At 37.6% G+C, this 12,098-nt stretch overlaps 1 protein-coding gene across 7 annotated transcripts in view; it reads left to right on the forward strand.

Annotated features, from left to right (window-relative positions):
* Positions 1-12,098, forward strand: part of MAPKAP1 (MAPK associated protein 1) — a 260,508-nt gene that overhangs the window by 37,113 nt on the left and 211,297 nt on the right. For 6 of the 7 annotated variants that reach the window (XM_055143452.1, XM_055143447.1, XM_055143457.1 and 3 more), the window contains 2 exons: positions 4,920-5,247; positions 7,928-8,017. The exons of the other annotated variant lie outside the window; for it this stretch is intronic. In XM_055143452.1, coding sequence (XP_054999427.1) covers positions 4,989-5,247; positions 7,928-8,017 — 349 coding nt within the window. In that variant the 5' untranslated portion in view covers positions 4,920-4,988. The remainder of the gene's footprint in view (positions 1-4,919; positions 5,248-7,927; positions 8,018-12,098) is intronic. 7 annotated transcript variants of the gene reach the window in all.

Raw genomic sequence — 12,098 nt, forward strand, 5'->3', positions numbered from 1 at the left:
TGGTGGTACTCAGCCAGCTGGACCAGACCAGTGGTTGGACCCATTAGTGCTGAGAGTCACTAGGGCCACCCAGTGTACTCAGGGGCTTTCTGGGTCATATTGGTAGTGGTCAGGGGCCTTCAAGTCTACCCAGTGATGTTTATGGGGCCATTTGGTGCCAAGTGGTGCCAAGGAATACATTCGGAGACTCCTTGAATCCCTGAGCTCTTTCTCCGTGCCTCCTGTCCTATTTTGTTAGTATTCCTAATGTGTTCTGTATTGTGTCACGCATGTGCTCTGTTGAATAATGGTTAGGTTACTTTATGATATTTCACTATTACAAGCAGTCTCAATAGATATTTTTACATGGTTATGTCCTAAAAGCGTGTCCTACCATTGGGATTGCTCAAAGGGTTTGTCTTAAAATTCGATAGATTTTACCTCTCAGATTCCTAATTTCTGTTTTTTTTTAACTATACATAGGAATGCTCACTCTTTGAAATTTTGCTAACATTACTAAAAAAAAATCTTTATTTTGCACATTGTAGCACTGTCATCCCATTGTTCATCGATTTGCTCGAGTGGGCACTAGTAGTGTCTCCATTGTGAGACTTATTGTTACTGGTTTTGGCATATCGATCGAGCAAATCAATGAACAACGGGATGACAGTGCTACCTACAGTGCTATCCCTTCTAATAGGTGTGAGCTGGTACCTTATTGTATTGCACATTGTATTAAGATAAAATAACTTACTTTCATTTGTGTTCTAAGAAATCAGATATACCTTCAACTGATAATTTGCTGCTCTTAAAGTAATTTAAAGCCTATTCCTTTGGTTCTGAAAAGTAGTGTTTTTGGAATGTGTTGAATGTGCTCCGGGGTGACTTTGAGTAGCAATTTTGAAGATACCCTAGTATTTATGTTCACTGAAAAGATAAAAACAGGTGTATCCTTTCTCTGTTTTTGTTTTTTGGTCACACCCAGCAATGTTCAGAGATTATTCCTGGCTCTGCACTCAGGAATCACTCCTGGTGATGACCAGGGGAACATGTGGGATGCCGGGGATCAAATCCAGATTGGCTACGTGCAAGGCAGATCCCTGACCTGCTGTAGTATCTCTTCATCCCAGACTCTGGTGTTCCTTATTATCACAATTTACATGTGACACAATTTGTTTGTTTGTTTGTTTGTTTGTTTTGCCTCACACCGTTGATGCTCAGTGATTACTTTTGGCTCTGCACTCAGGAATTACTCCTGTTGGTACTTAGGGGACCATACAGACTGCCAGGCATCGAACCCAACCCTAGTTGCTTGCATGCAAGGCAAACACCCTCCCTGCTGTACTGTCACTCCGGCCCCACATGTGACACACTGTTACGTGACCTGTCTCTACAACATAATAGTCTAATCCTTAGATGTCAGACAAAGCACTGATGGATCCTGTCCTATACCGGAAGGCCTGTGATCTGAAGGCTGTATCCTAGTAGAACTTATAGTCCAGGTGCTTAGTCACATGTCACAGGGCAGTACATTCATAGGAGTTCCTTAAGCAGGCCTGCTACTATTTGCAAATGAATTAGACTCTCGTATGCATGGAATAGTGTATTACTAGAGAACCTAGTTGCTTACATTGGGGTGTGTTGGGACCTCTTTTCTGCAAGAATGAAATGAGGGAGTTGATATGTACCTTCATAAGTGTCTGCCCATAACTCTTTTATGGAGAAATGGGGCAGATCCATTTATAAATTTTCTCTGAAAAAGAGTCTGAGTATACTTTGTTAAACTTCTATTGTTTTGCCTTTTATCCATCGGTTACTACTGAGTGCCAGAATACCCATATTCTCGTATGCCTTCTCCCTGCAGCATTATATCTGCAGAGAGGACCTGTTAATACGAAGCTGAGATGGCCTGCCTGTCTGCTTGTGATGAGTTGCCTTATTGTCATGTCCAGAAGACGCTTGTCATGATTGCTGTGAGAATATTTGCAGCTCTGACAGACTGATACTATGGTTCTGTTACAAGACAAATGCTCTTTATGCTCAGTAATTTTATATAGCTTTGGGAATTATATGAGAAGGTGTTATGTATGTGTATGCATACATGTGTATATACAGTTTTGGGGGTTATATAAAAAGTGTGTACGTGTGTGTGTGTGTGTGTGTGTGTGTGTGTTTGTCTCCCACCCTTGGTGACGCTCTGAGGGTTACAGGCTTTTTGGGGTCACTCCTAGTGGTGCTCAGGGGACCACGCAGGACCAAGGCTGAGGGACCAGATCTGGGCTTCTTGCATGCAAAGCATGAACTCAGTCTGCTGAACTATCTCTCCAACTTCCCCATAGTTCTTAATTTTTATATGTGAAATTTAAATGCTCCCCTTTAATCCTGTAATTAAAAAAAATTAATACACTTCAAATGGTAGACTGACCTTAACGATTCTGAGACTAAATGTTATGTGAACCCCAGGGTATTAGGGGATATACTGGGTCTGTGTGAAGAGCATAAACTTGTTGATTCAGGAACCCTGTTCATGTTTGCATTTCCTGTCAGCCTCAATGTGAAATAAGTATTCAGTGAATCTATTTAAAGTAAAACTTAAGATTAGGGAGCTGGAGAGATAGTCTTGCAGGCAGGGAGCTTGCCTTTGTACACGGCTGGCCTGTCTTCAGTCCTTGACATCCCACATGGTCCCCTGAGCCCCGCCAGGAGTAAGCCCTGAGCACTGCCAGGTGTGACCCCAAAACAAACAAAATTAATATAACTCACCTTATTAGAGATGATTCGGAGCTAAATGTCCTCTTGATCTCTATATTTTAAACCCCACTAGGTAATGTTAATAATAGAAAGATTGCTAGAAATAAACTTAAAACTTCATTAGCTCTTATGATTTATTAACTAGATTTCCTCCTTTGTTCTATTTCTAGAGGAAACAAATAACAAGAAAATTTGCTGTTGTAGGTCTTTGTAAAAATAAGTATCTTCTTAGATTATGTGAAGAAATAGTTCATCTTACGTATATAATGATTGTAGAGGCACAGGAAGGTGACCCAAACCACCCAGTGTCTGTTGTCATAGAGGAAGGACAGTCATTTCACCTGCAGCACATTGGGCTTAGCAAATGCTTTGCATGTACCAGAGCCCTAGATTCTGAATCCCCTGCACTTCACAGCCTGCCAACATTACTGATCTCCAGGAACTCCTGAGCACTGTGGGTGTGACCTGAAGCAAAAAAAAAAAAAAAAAAAAGAAAAGAAAGAAAAGATAAAGTTTAGGATTATTTTAAACAAAAATTGAAAGCTAAAATTGGTAAATATAATCATTATTGTCACATAATTAGTAGCAGATAATGATTTTTTTTTTGGCCATATCCAGCTATGCTCAGGGGTTACTCCTGGCTCTGCACTCAGGAATTACTCCTGGTGGTACTTGGGAGATCCTATGAGATGCTTGGGATTGAATCTGGGTTGGCTGCGTGCAAGGCAAAGTCTTCATTCATAAAATGAATAGTAAAATTCATTTTACTCTTGCCCCAGCTCCCAATAGTGACTAATGTATAATTATATGGCAGGTTCTCTTTGAAACACTGTTGAGTTATCTTCTATGTATCTTCTCATTCCGGATTCCTGCTTTTTTGTTTGGTTTTGTTTTTTGTTTTTTTGGGCCACACCCGGTGGTGCTCAGAGCTTACTCCTGGTTCTGCACTCAGGAATCACTCCTGGTGGGCTCAGGGGATCATATGGGGTGCTGGGGATTGAACCTGGATTGGCTACATGCTAGGCAGTCCTACCCACTGTACTAACTCTCTGGCCTGGATCCCTCATTTTATGAATGAAGAAAAAAGACTCTCAAAGCGGGTAAGGTTCTTTTGACCAAGAATTAATAAGGGCAAGGGCCAGAATTTGATCCCAGTCTGCTTGTAGAGCCTTAGATTCCTAACCATTGTTCTGTGGTATTGTATTTGTTGAATATTCTCATTTAATTGAAGAAGTACTATCTTGTTCCCAGAATAAACATCATTATAGTTTTAACAAGATTCGGGAAGTAGTTCTTATAATTAGGTTTCTAAAATAAGAAATTAATCTGGTAGCAGACAAGTTTGATTAATCAGCTTTATTTTAAAAGCACAATGGTATCTTAAATTAGAAGAGAAGAAAATATATTTGTTGAGGAAATTTACTTTGGTACATTTTTGTAAAATTCCCCATGAAGTATTGTTTTTGCCCTTTTAGGCGTGTCATAAACATGTGACAGAAGGGTAAGGGTGAACTGGAGAAATAAAGTAATACTCTAGCACATTGCTTGAGGAAAATATAACTGGTTTCTTCATCACTGTCGCTGTATCACTGTCGTCCCGTTGCTCGTCACTTTGCTCGAGTGGGCACCAGTAACGTCTCCATTGTGAGACTTGTTACTATTTTTGGCATATCGAATATACCACGGTTAGCTTGCCATTCTCTCTTGTGCATTCGAAATACTCTCGGTAGCTTGCCGGGCTCTCCGAGAGGGATGGATGAATCGAACCCAGGTCGGCCGCGTGCAAGGCAAACGCCCTACCTGCTATGCTGTCGCTCCAGCCTGGTGTCCTCATAACCTTATATAATGGTGAGAAGGTGCTTGGGAATGAAGGGAGAAAGAAAGGAATGTTTATCCTTTTGATAGTCATTATATATTTTGAATGGCTTGACTAAGGAATTGTTATTATATGTTGTGCAAGAGAACAAGCCATTCTCCCTGATACCATGGAGATCTCATTGAGTAGAACCATAACACCTCGTGCTTATAAGGATTTCCTTTCAGCTTAGACATAATCCTTTTAAGCTCCTGGGTACAGGAATAAATGTTGATTTTCAAGGTAGTGTTTTCTCATGTTGAATTTGTTTGAAAATCGAATCAGTCATTTTCTGCCTTATTCTTAAATATTGCTGTGTACATCATATTTCTAGGTAGGTGAACCTGTGAAACAATATGAAGAGGAGAAAATAGCGTTTTAAAGAAATTGGTCCACAGAAAGGATGGCCTTCTTGGACAATCCAACTATCATTCTAGCTCATATTCGACAGTCACATGTGACCAGTGATGACACAGGAATGTGTGAGATGGTTCTCATTGATCATGATGTTGACCTAGAGAAGATTCATCCTCCTTCAATGCCTGGAGACAGTGGGTCAGACATTCAGGGAAGCAATGGTGAGACTCAGGGCTATGTATATGCCCAGTCAGTCGATATTACCTCAAGTTGGGACTTTGGTATTAGAAGACGCTCAAACACAGGTAAACATTGCCTTTTGGTCTTGTCTTCTGAGCTTGAAATAAGTAGAGTCAGTAAGCATAATGTTGAGATAGGTTAATGGGAACAAAATTTTGTATGTTATGAGGAATGTGCATATGTTAAATGGGATGGAGTCACACACCATCTCCATCTTGGTAACCATGAATGGAAGGGCCTCTTGAGTTAGAAGGAAGTAGACACAGGAGGACTGGATGAAAAAGTGGCCCTCGAGAGATCTGTTGGCTGTTGTGTTTCTGACAGCCATGCAGAAAGGGAGGGAGACTTGTTCTGAGGGTCTTCTCAGAGCAGCCTTAGTTCCTGTAGGTAGACACTCCGAAGACAGACTCCAGGTCGACAGAAAAAAGCCTTTCTTTACTTAATTAAAAAAAAATATATATATACTGCTTTTGTTTTGGGGCCACACCCAGGGACCCCTGGCTCTGCACTCAGGGATCACTCCTCTCTGGGTCTGGGGGCCCATTTGTGGTGCTGGGTTTCAAATCCAGGTTGGCCACAAGCCAGACAAGCTCCCTGCTGGCTGGACCAGCTCTCTGGCCCCGGAAAAGAACCTTTAATACTCTGAGTTCTTGCCCAGGGGTGTGGGAGTAGAGGGAAGAGGAGGGAGGGAGTTGAATATTTGTTAGGGTTACAGTTTGGGGCCGGGGAGGTGGGAGTTGGGGCCATATCTGGTGGTGCTCAAGGGCTGCTTCTGGGTCTCTGCTTGGGTCACTCCTGGTGATATTCAGGGACCTGAGGAGCTGGGGGTCTAACCATGTTCTCCAGCATATAGATCATGTGCTTGACCCTTTAAGCCCTGCTTTTTAATATTAACCTATTAATAATTTCTGTGTTGACTGAGATTAGAAATAGTCCCCTGTTTTTGATACATTACCTTTATTTTCTTAAATTGATTTCTACTCTTTGATCTTTCTGGCTTGAAAATATTCAACTTTTGTTAATTGTTAAAAGCTTGTCATTGGCTATTTTCCAGCTTTGATTTTTTTGGGAAGCCTTTCAAGAGGAATGTGATGAACCAAAGGCTTTACTTAGATAAATTATTTAGAACATACAGTGTAGTTGTTCTAATATGAGAGGTTATTCCTGGAGGCAATTTTTGAAATAATCAGAAAGTACAATCTCATAATTGGTAGCTATAGCTGTCTAATTCTGAGGAAAGCAGTGGCAGGAAATGTAGTAGAACATTGAAAATATTAACCTTATTTTCAAGTCCAAATGTGAAATACACATAAAGAAGTGTTGCAGGTAGAGGAGGATATAGGTAAGAGTAAATGGCATTTTGGCTAAGATTTTTGGTTTAGAATCTAGCATTCTGTGTCATTTACAAAGAATAATTTGCTCTCATGATTAAAATAATTAATCATGTTTCTCAGTATCTGAAGGAATTTTTATCAACATAACATTTGAGTGAAGGTTCGAAATTAATTTAGAACCATTGATTCTCACTTCTGTGGTTGAAACTGACTTCCTTGAAAGACACTGAGATGATATCTTATATGATAGGCTGAATGGACTTCAGTAAGAGAATGCTACTCAATTGTGAGCTTTATGGGTATAATACTTTGGCTGTACCTTTCACATTTATTAATTACATCTGAATGTATTTTTTTTCAGTGGGATTTGGTGCAGTACAGTAACATTGTCAGGCTTTGGCCAGACTAGTTTAAATTTCTGTCAAGGTTAGTTTCAGTGTTTCTATGCCATAATGCTAAGGAAAAGGTATCTAGATAAATTTATTTAGTCTTTTATTAGCATTGTACCAAGATAGGAAGTTGAAGATTAGTAAGAGGAAACTGATTTAATAAGAGACTATATCAGTTGTGAAATTTTTTCTCCATTGTAGTCTCCATATGTGGCAGTATGTCAGATCTTATTTCTTTAAAAGATTGGTTCACTGATTTTTTTTGAAGGTTAAACAGTCGTAATATAATTTAATATTATTGATAAAATTTCTTAGGATTGCATTTGGAACTAATAATTAAGATTGTGAGGTGTTTTAGTGACCAAAGAATTTGCTTTTAATCTTTTTAGCATACCTTAAAATTTTGCATAAGAAAAATTGTTCTTTTTAAGATTTGACTAATGTTACAAAGATACAAATCATTTATTTTACTACCTATAAACTGTTTCAGCCCACTGAAGAAAAGCTATGCTAATTTATATAGCTTTGACATTTTATAATTTTCATGATTTTTAGATAAAGGATTTTATATTTAAAACTTTAATAGTCTAGTCTGAGTTCATTTATCTTTAATTTTTGAAACGGGTAGAGTAATTCATAACAGTAATTTTATTCCTGTAATGTAATATTCACTTCAGTTCATTTGTGCATTAAAATTCCTTTAAGACCGTTATTAATGATTTATATAATGAAATGTCATATTAATCACAGAAGTTTTCACATTTTATTATTCTCTTCCATGTTAATACTATCTTTATGATCTCTATTAATGTTTTATATCCTCTAATTTCAATTATAAATCAAGAATATTTTCATGTTTTTGTTGGTATTTGCTTTTCAGGGGTGCCACCTTTAAAATTTTATGACTTTTTCCCTACAAATGCAGTATAAAACATCTTTATTCATATAAAGGTAGTTAATTATGTCTTTGTTTATAGTAAACTTTCATTGACAAACTTATAGTTATAATATTTCTTTTCAAGCTCAAAGATTAGAACGACTCCGAAAAGAGAGACAAAACCAGATCAAATGCAAAAATATTCAATGGAAAGAAAGAAATTCTAAGCAATCAGGTAAATAGAAATGATTTTCATTGTTAACTTAAGATTTATCTATTTAGTTTGTGTTATTATATAGGTACTTTCATTTTTAATTCATCCTTTTAAATACTCTGGGGAGATAGCATTTGTGTTTGAGCTTTAATCTCTTTCACTTGGTGCCCTAGCCTTCTGGAGCTTTAGATCTTCTTGTTTGACCGCTGTTTATCTTGGGTCATAGGAATTGATGTGCAAAGCACATTTTTTACAGACTTGTGCCAGACCAAAGGTACTGGAGCTAAAGAGTACCTATGATTTGTAAGGGCTTCTGGGTCATAGAATTCTCCTGAGATTTCAGCCTATGCTTTCCCTAGTATTTTTAGTAGTTCTTTTTTTGTTCGTATGTTAATTCTTTTCCTTTAGCTTAAAAGCCAGTATATTTTTGCAGTCTTTAAGATTTGCTATATGTTTATATGGTGTGTATATTAAAAAGCTAGTTAGTGCGGTCTCAAAGCTTCGGATTCAAAAAGTAGAGACAATTTTTTTTTCGGAACAAAATGTTACTCATTTATTTTATGTTTATTTCATGTTATCTAGACTTTTTTCTTTTTATCTTCTTTCAAAGAATTATCTGTAGTTTGTCTTCATAGTCCCAGAATCTCCAGTATCACTTTGACTTACAATAGATACCCAGCTAGTTTTGTTGACTGACTCCATTGGCACATGATTTTTATACACGCTATTGGTACCCACCAACAGCTGTTTGGCAGACTTGACAGACACTATTTCCAGTGCAGTGTTCATAAAAGTTATAGGTATCATTGCTGACCTTAATAGATTAAACAGAGACTCAAAGGGATTTAACTTGCTTAAGTTACAAAGATGGGAAGTGATTACTACAGCAGAAGCATGTTTTATATTTTAACACTGTCTGCATCTTATTTATTTATTTATTTATCTTGCCATACCCGGCAGTGCCCAGTGCTTACTCTCGGCTCTGTGCTCAGGGATCACTCCTGGTGGGACTCGAGGAACCCACTGGGGTTCTGGGAATAGAACCTGGGCTGTATGATAGAACCCTACTACTGTACTACCGTTCTAGTCCCTGTCTGCTTTTCAGGTCATTTTCTGACCTTTTTCTTGCCTTCAATCACATTCTATAAAGTATTATTTTCTCCTACTTGATTGTAAAGTCCAATGTTTTTAGGGGGTATGATTTTCATAGTGATTAGTTCTAATAATGATGACATAAATCCAAAAATTACATTCATTTCTTCTTATATCGTTTTCCTGTGATTTCCTATATTTTGTCTTAATGTTTTTTTTTTTTTTGTTTTAAAGTTTTGCTCTTGATACTTCAACAGTCTTTCTAAGCTGGTCATTTTGATTGAGTTCAGTTAATATTTCTGTCTGTTGTATTTAGCAGAAACTGAGAAACCTTTTAAAAAATCATTTATCTTGTCCACTTTCTTCTAATTTTTCATATATCTTAATGCTTTCCCTATTAATCTCTTCTTAATGAATATAGAACTAATTTATCTAAGCCTATATCTCTAAGCCTATATCAGAAAGTTACTGTTTCATCATCTTCTCTATCTTAAAAAGTTATTTAAAAAAATAAGATACATGTGGGAAGCAACTAAAATAGAGTTGTTTTTGCCCTTTATAATATGAAAAATAAGATTTCAATTTTGAAATTAATAAATATGTATAATAAATTTAGATATACCTTCTTTATTCCTTAAATTCTCCTAATATCAGTTCGGTATCTGTTTCACAGAATGTGCTGGAGAAATAGTCATCTTTTAAATTTCATTTGTTCATTGTATATTGTACTCTCTCAGTTTTCTTTGCTCAGATTTTAGTTGACAGATTTCATTTATTTACCCTATGATCTTATTTATGGAAAATATCTTGGTATATCTCTCTATGCTGTGAAATGCTGGCCTAGATTCTGGCCAGACCCATAACCTGCCTGGTGATGACTCTTAATGAGTGAATTTCCTCAACGCACAAAGGAATGTCTTTGAATTCTCTGTGAAACTGGGTTTCAGCATTGAACCAGTTTGGCTCTGGATATCCTGAACGCTGCTAGAAAAGTTCTGGTGACTGCCCAGCAGACTACCACCCTGGCAAACTGCACATCCATTCCAGAGTAATATCTCCAAAACACTTCTTTTTTTTCCCCTGCAAAAGACTCCATAACTGGGGGTTTTAGTGGGTAGGGCATTTGCCTTGCATGTGACTGATCCAGGTTTGGGCTGCAGTGTCACCTATTGTCACCTGAGCCCACCAGGAGTGATTCCTGAGTACAGAGCAAGGAGTAAGCTCTGAGCATCTCTGGGTGTGGCCCCCAAACAAAAACAAACCAACAGTGCTGCAGCCAAATGCATTTCACATTAATTGTAGATTTTGGTTAGGTATTATTCATGCTCTCATTCTTTTTTCTGCTGTTTGCTTCTTATTAGAATATTTCTCCCTATTTTTCCTATTTTTTAAATTTATTTTTTTAATCCAGTAGTAGAATCATCATTCTGAATAAGGTAACTTTCTCTGGAATATTCTTTTATTTCTTTTCGGGAATGTTTTATTGAGACTCTGATTTACAAAGTTGTTCATCGTAGAGTTGTTTGAGGCATACAATGTCCTGACACCAATCCCACCACCAGTATCCCCAGGTTCCCACCCCTCAGCCTACCTCCTTGACAGACATCTCTCTCTCTCTCTCTTTCCCCCACACTCCCTTCTTTTGGGCATTATGGTTTGCAATAAAGGTACTGAAAGTTTATCATGTATATCCTTTACCTCATTTCCGTACTCAGTTCTTGTAACTTTGGGAAATTCTTACTGAGGATTTCTTTAATGTTTATTCAGCATATTTGCCTTCCTGTTCTTCAGGGACTTCGATGATTCTTATATTGTTCCTCTTAAACTCATCCCATAGTTTGCTGTTATGCCATTCATTTCTTTTCAGGCTATTTTCTATCTTCCGCTATTTCCTAGGGGTTTCCTCCATGTCATCTCGCTGCTCCTTGATCTTTTGCTCAGCTTCTGTTATTCTGCTGTTCAGAGCTTCAGTTGACTTTTTTTCACATCACCTACGACTTTCTTCACTTCTGTCATTTCTGACTGTAGTGCTTTTTTCATTTTGATTCTCATAGTTTCTTGTGCTTTGCTGACTACTTGTGCTATTGTTTCTTTGAACTTACTGAACATCCTCATCACAGTGTCACTAATGAGGAATTGCAGGTGTTGTTTCTTTTTCACTCATTGTGCTTGGTGGGTTTCTCTGTGTTTTTTTCCCCTCTGGTTTTCTAGTGTTTTTGTGCTGGGGGAGTGTCTGGGAGATACTGAAGGATTACGCTGGAGATTGCTGTCTTCTCTGCCTGCTCTCACGGAATGACAGGAACAATAACTGAGAGCAGCATGCCACTTGTTGCGTAGATCTGTCCCATGACTGTGTGCTGCAGAGCTGTGATTTGGGCCCTTTATAGGGCGCAGGTCGGTGTGGAGGCCACCGGGACATAGCCAGTAGGGAGGGGCTCTGCCTCCCATTCTGGAATAGGCCCAGCAAAGTCAGCCAGAGACAAGCCTCATTGACCATAGGAACTCTCTTAATCTTGCTCACTTTTTAAGCATAATTGAAGGTTTTTTTTCTTTCTTTCTTTTTTTTTTTTATGAACTCAGTGATCCATGTTCCATGAGATCATAGAATAAATTAATGACCTAAGAATAAGGTCCTTTAAAAAAATTTCTGTAACTAAAATTACTTGTATAAATGTGAAGATGTCACCAGACTGCATTTTGTTTCAAAGAATATAACAGGGTCTTGGTATTTAAAATGAAATTTTTTTTAAAGTGGTTTAGTCTTTTGAAAATTGTTATTTTTTCCACTGGGCCACTTATTAAGTATTTCTTCTTGAACTTCTATATGCATAATATTTCATGGCAAGTGCTTGGGAAAATAATGCTATTTCTCAAGAAGTTTGAAGTTTAATTGGAAGAAAAGCCATTTTGTACATGATGTTAAATGATAATGCAAAGCTATAATGTAGTTTATTTCAATGGCATGAATATTCTTAAAGTTTTCTTTATGTAACTTTTATTATTGATTCCA

This window comes from Sorex araneus, chromosome 1 (genome assembly GCF_027595985.1).
Source record: "Sorex araneus isolate mSorAra2 chromosome 1, mSorAra2.pri, whole genome shotgun sequence".
Classification (NCBI taxonomy): domain Eukaryota; kingdom Metazoa; phylum Chordata; class Mammalia; order Eulipotyphla; family Soricidae; genus Sorex; species Sorex araneus.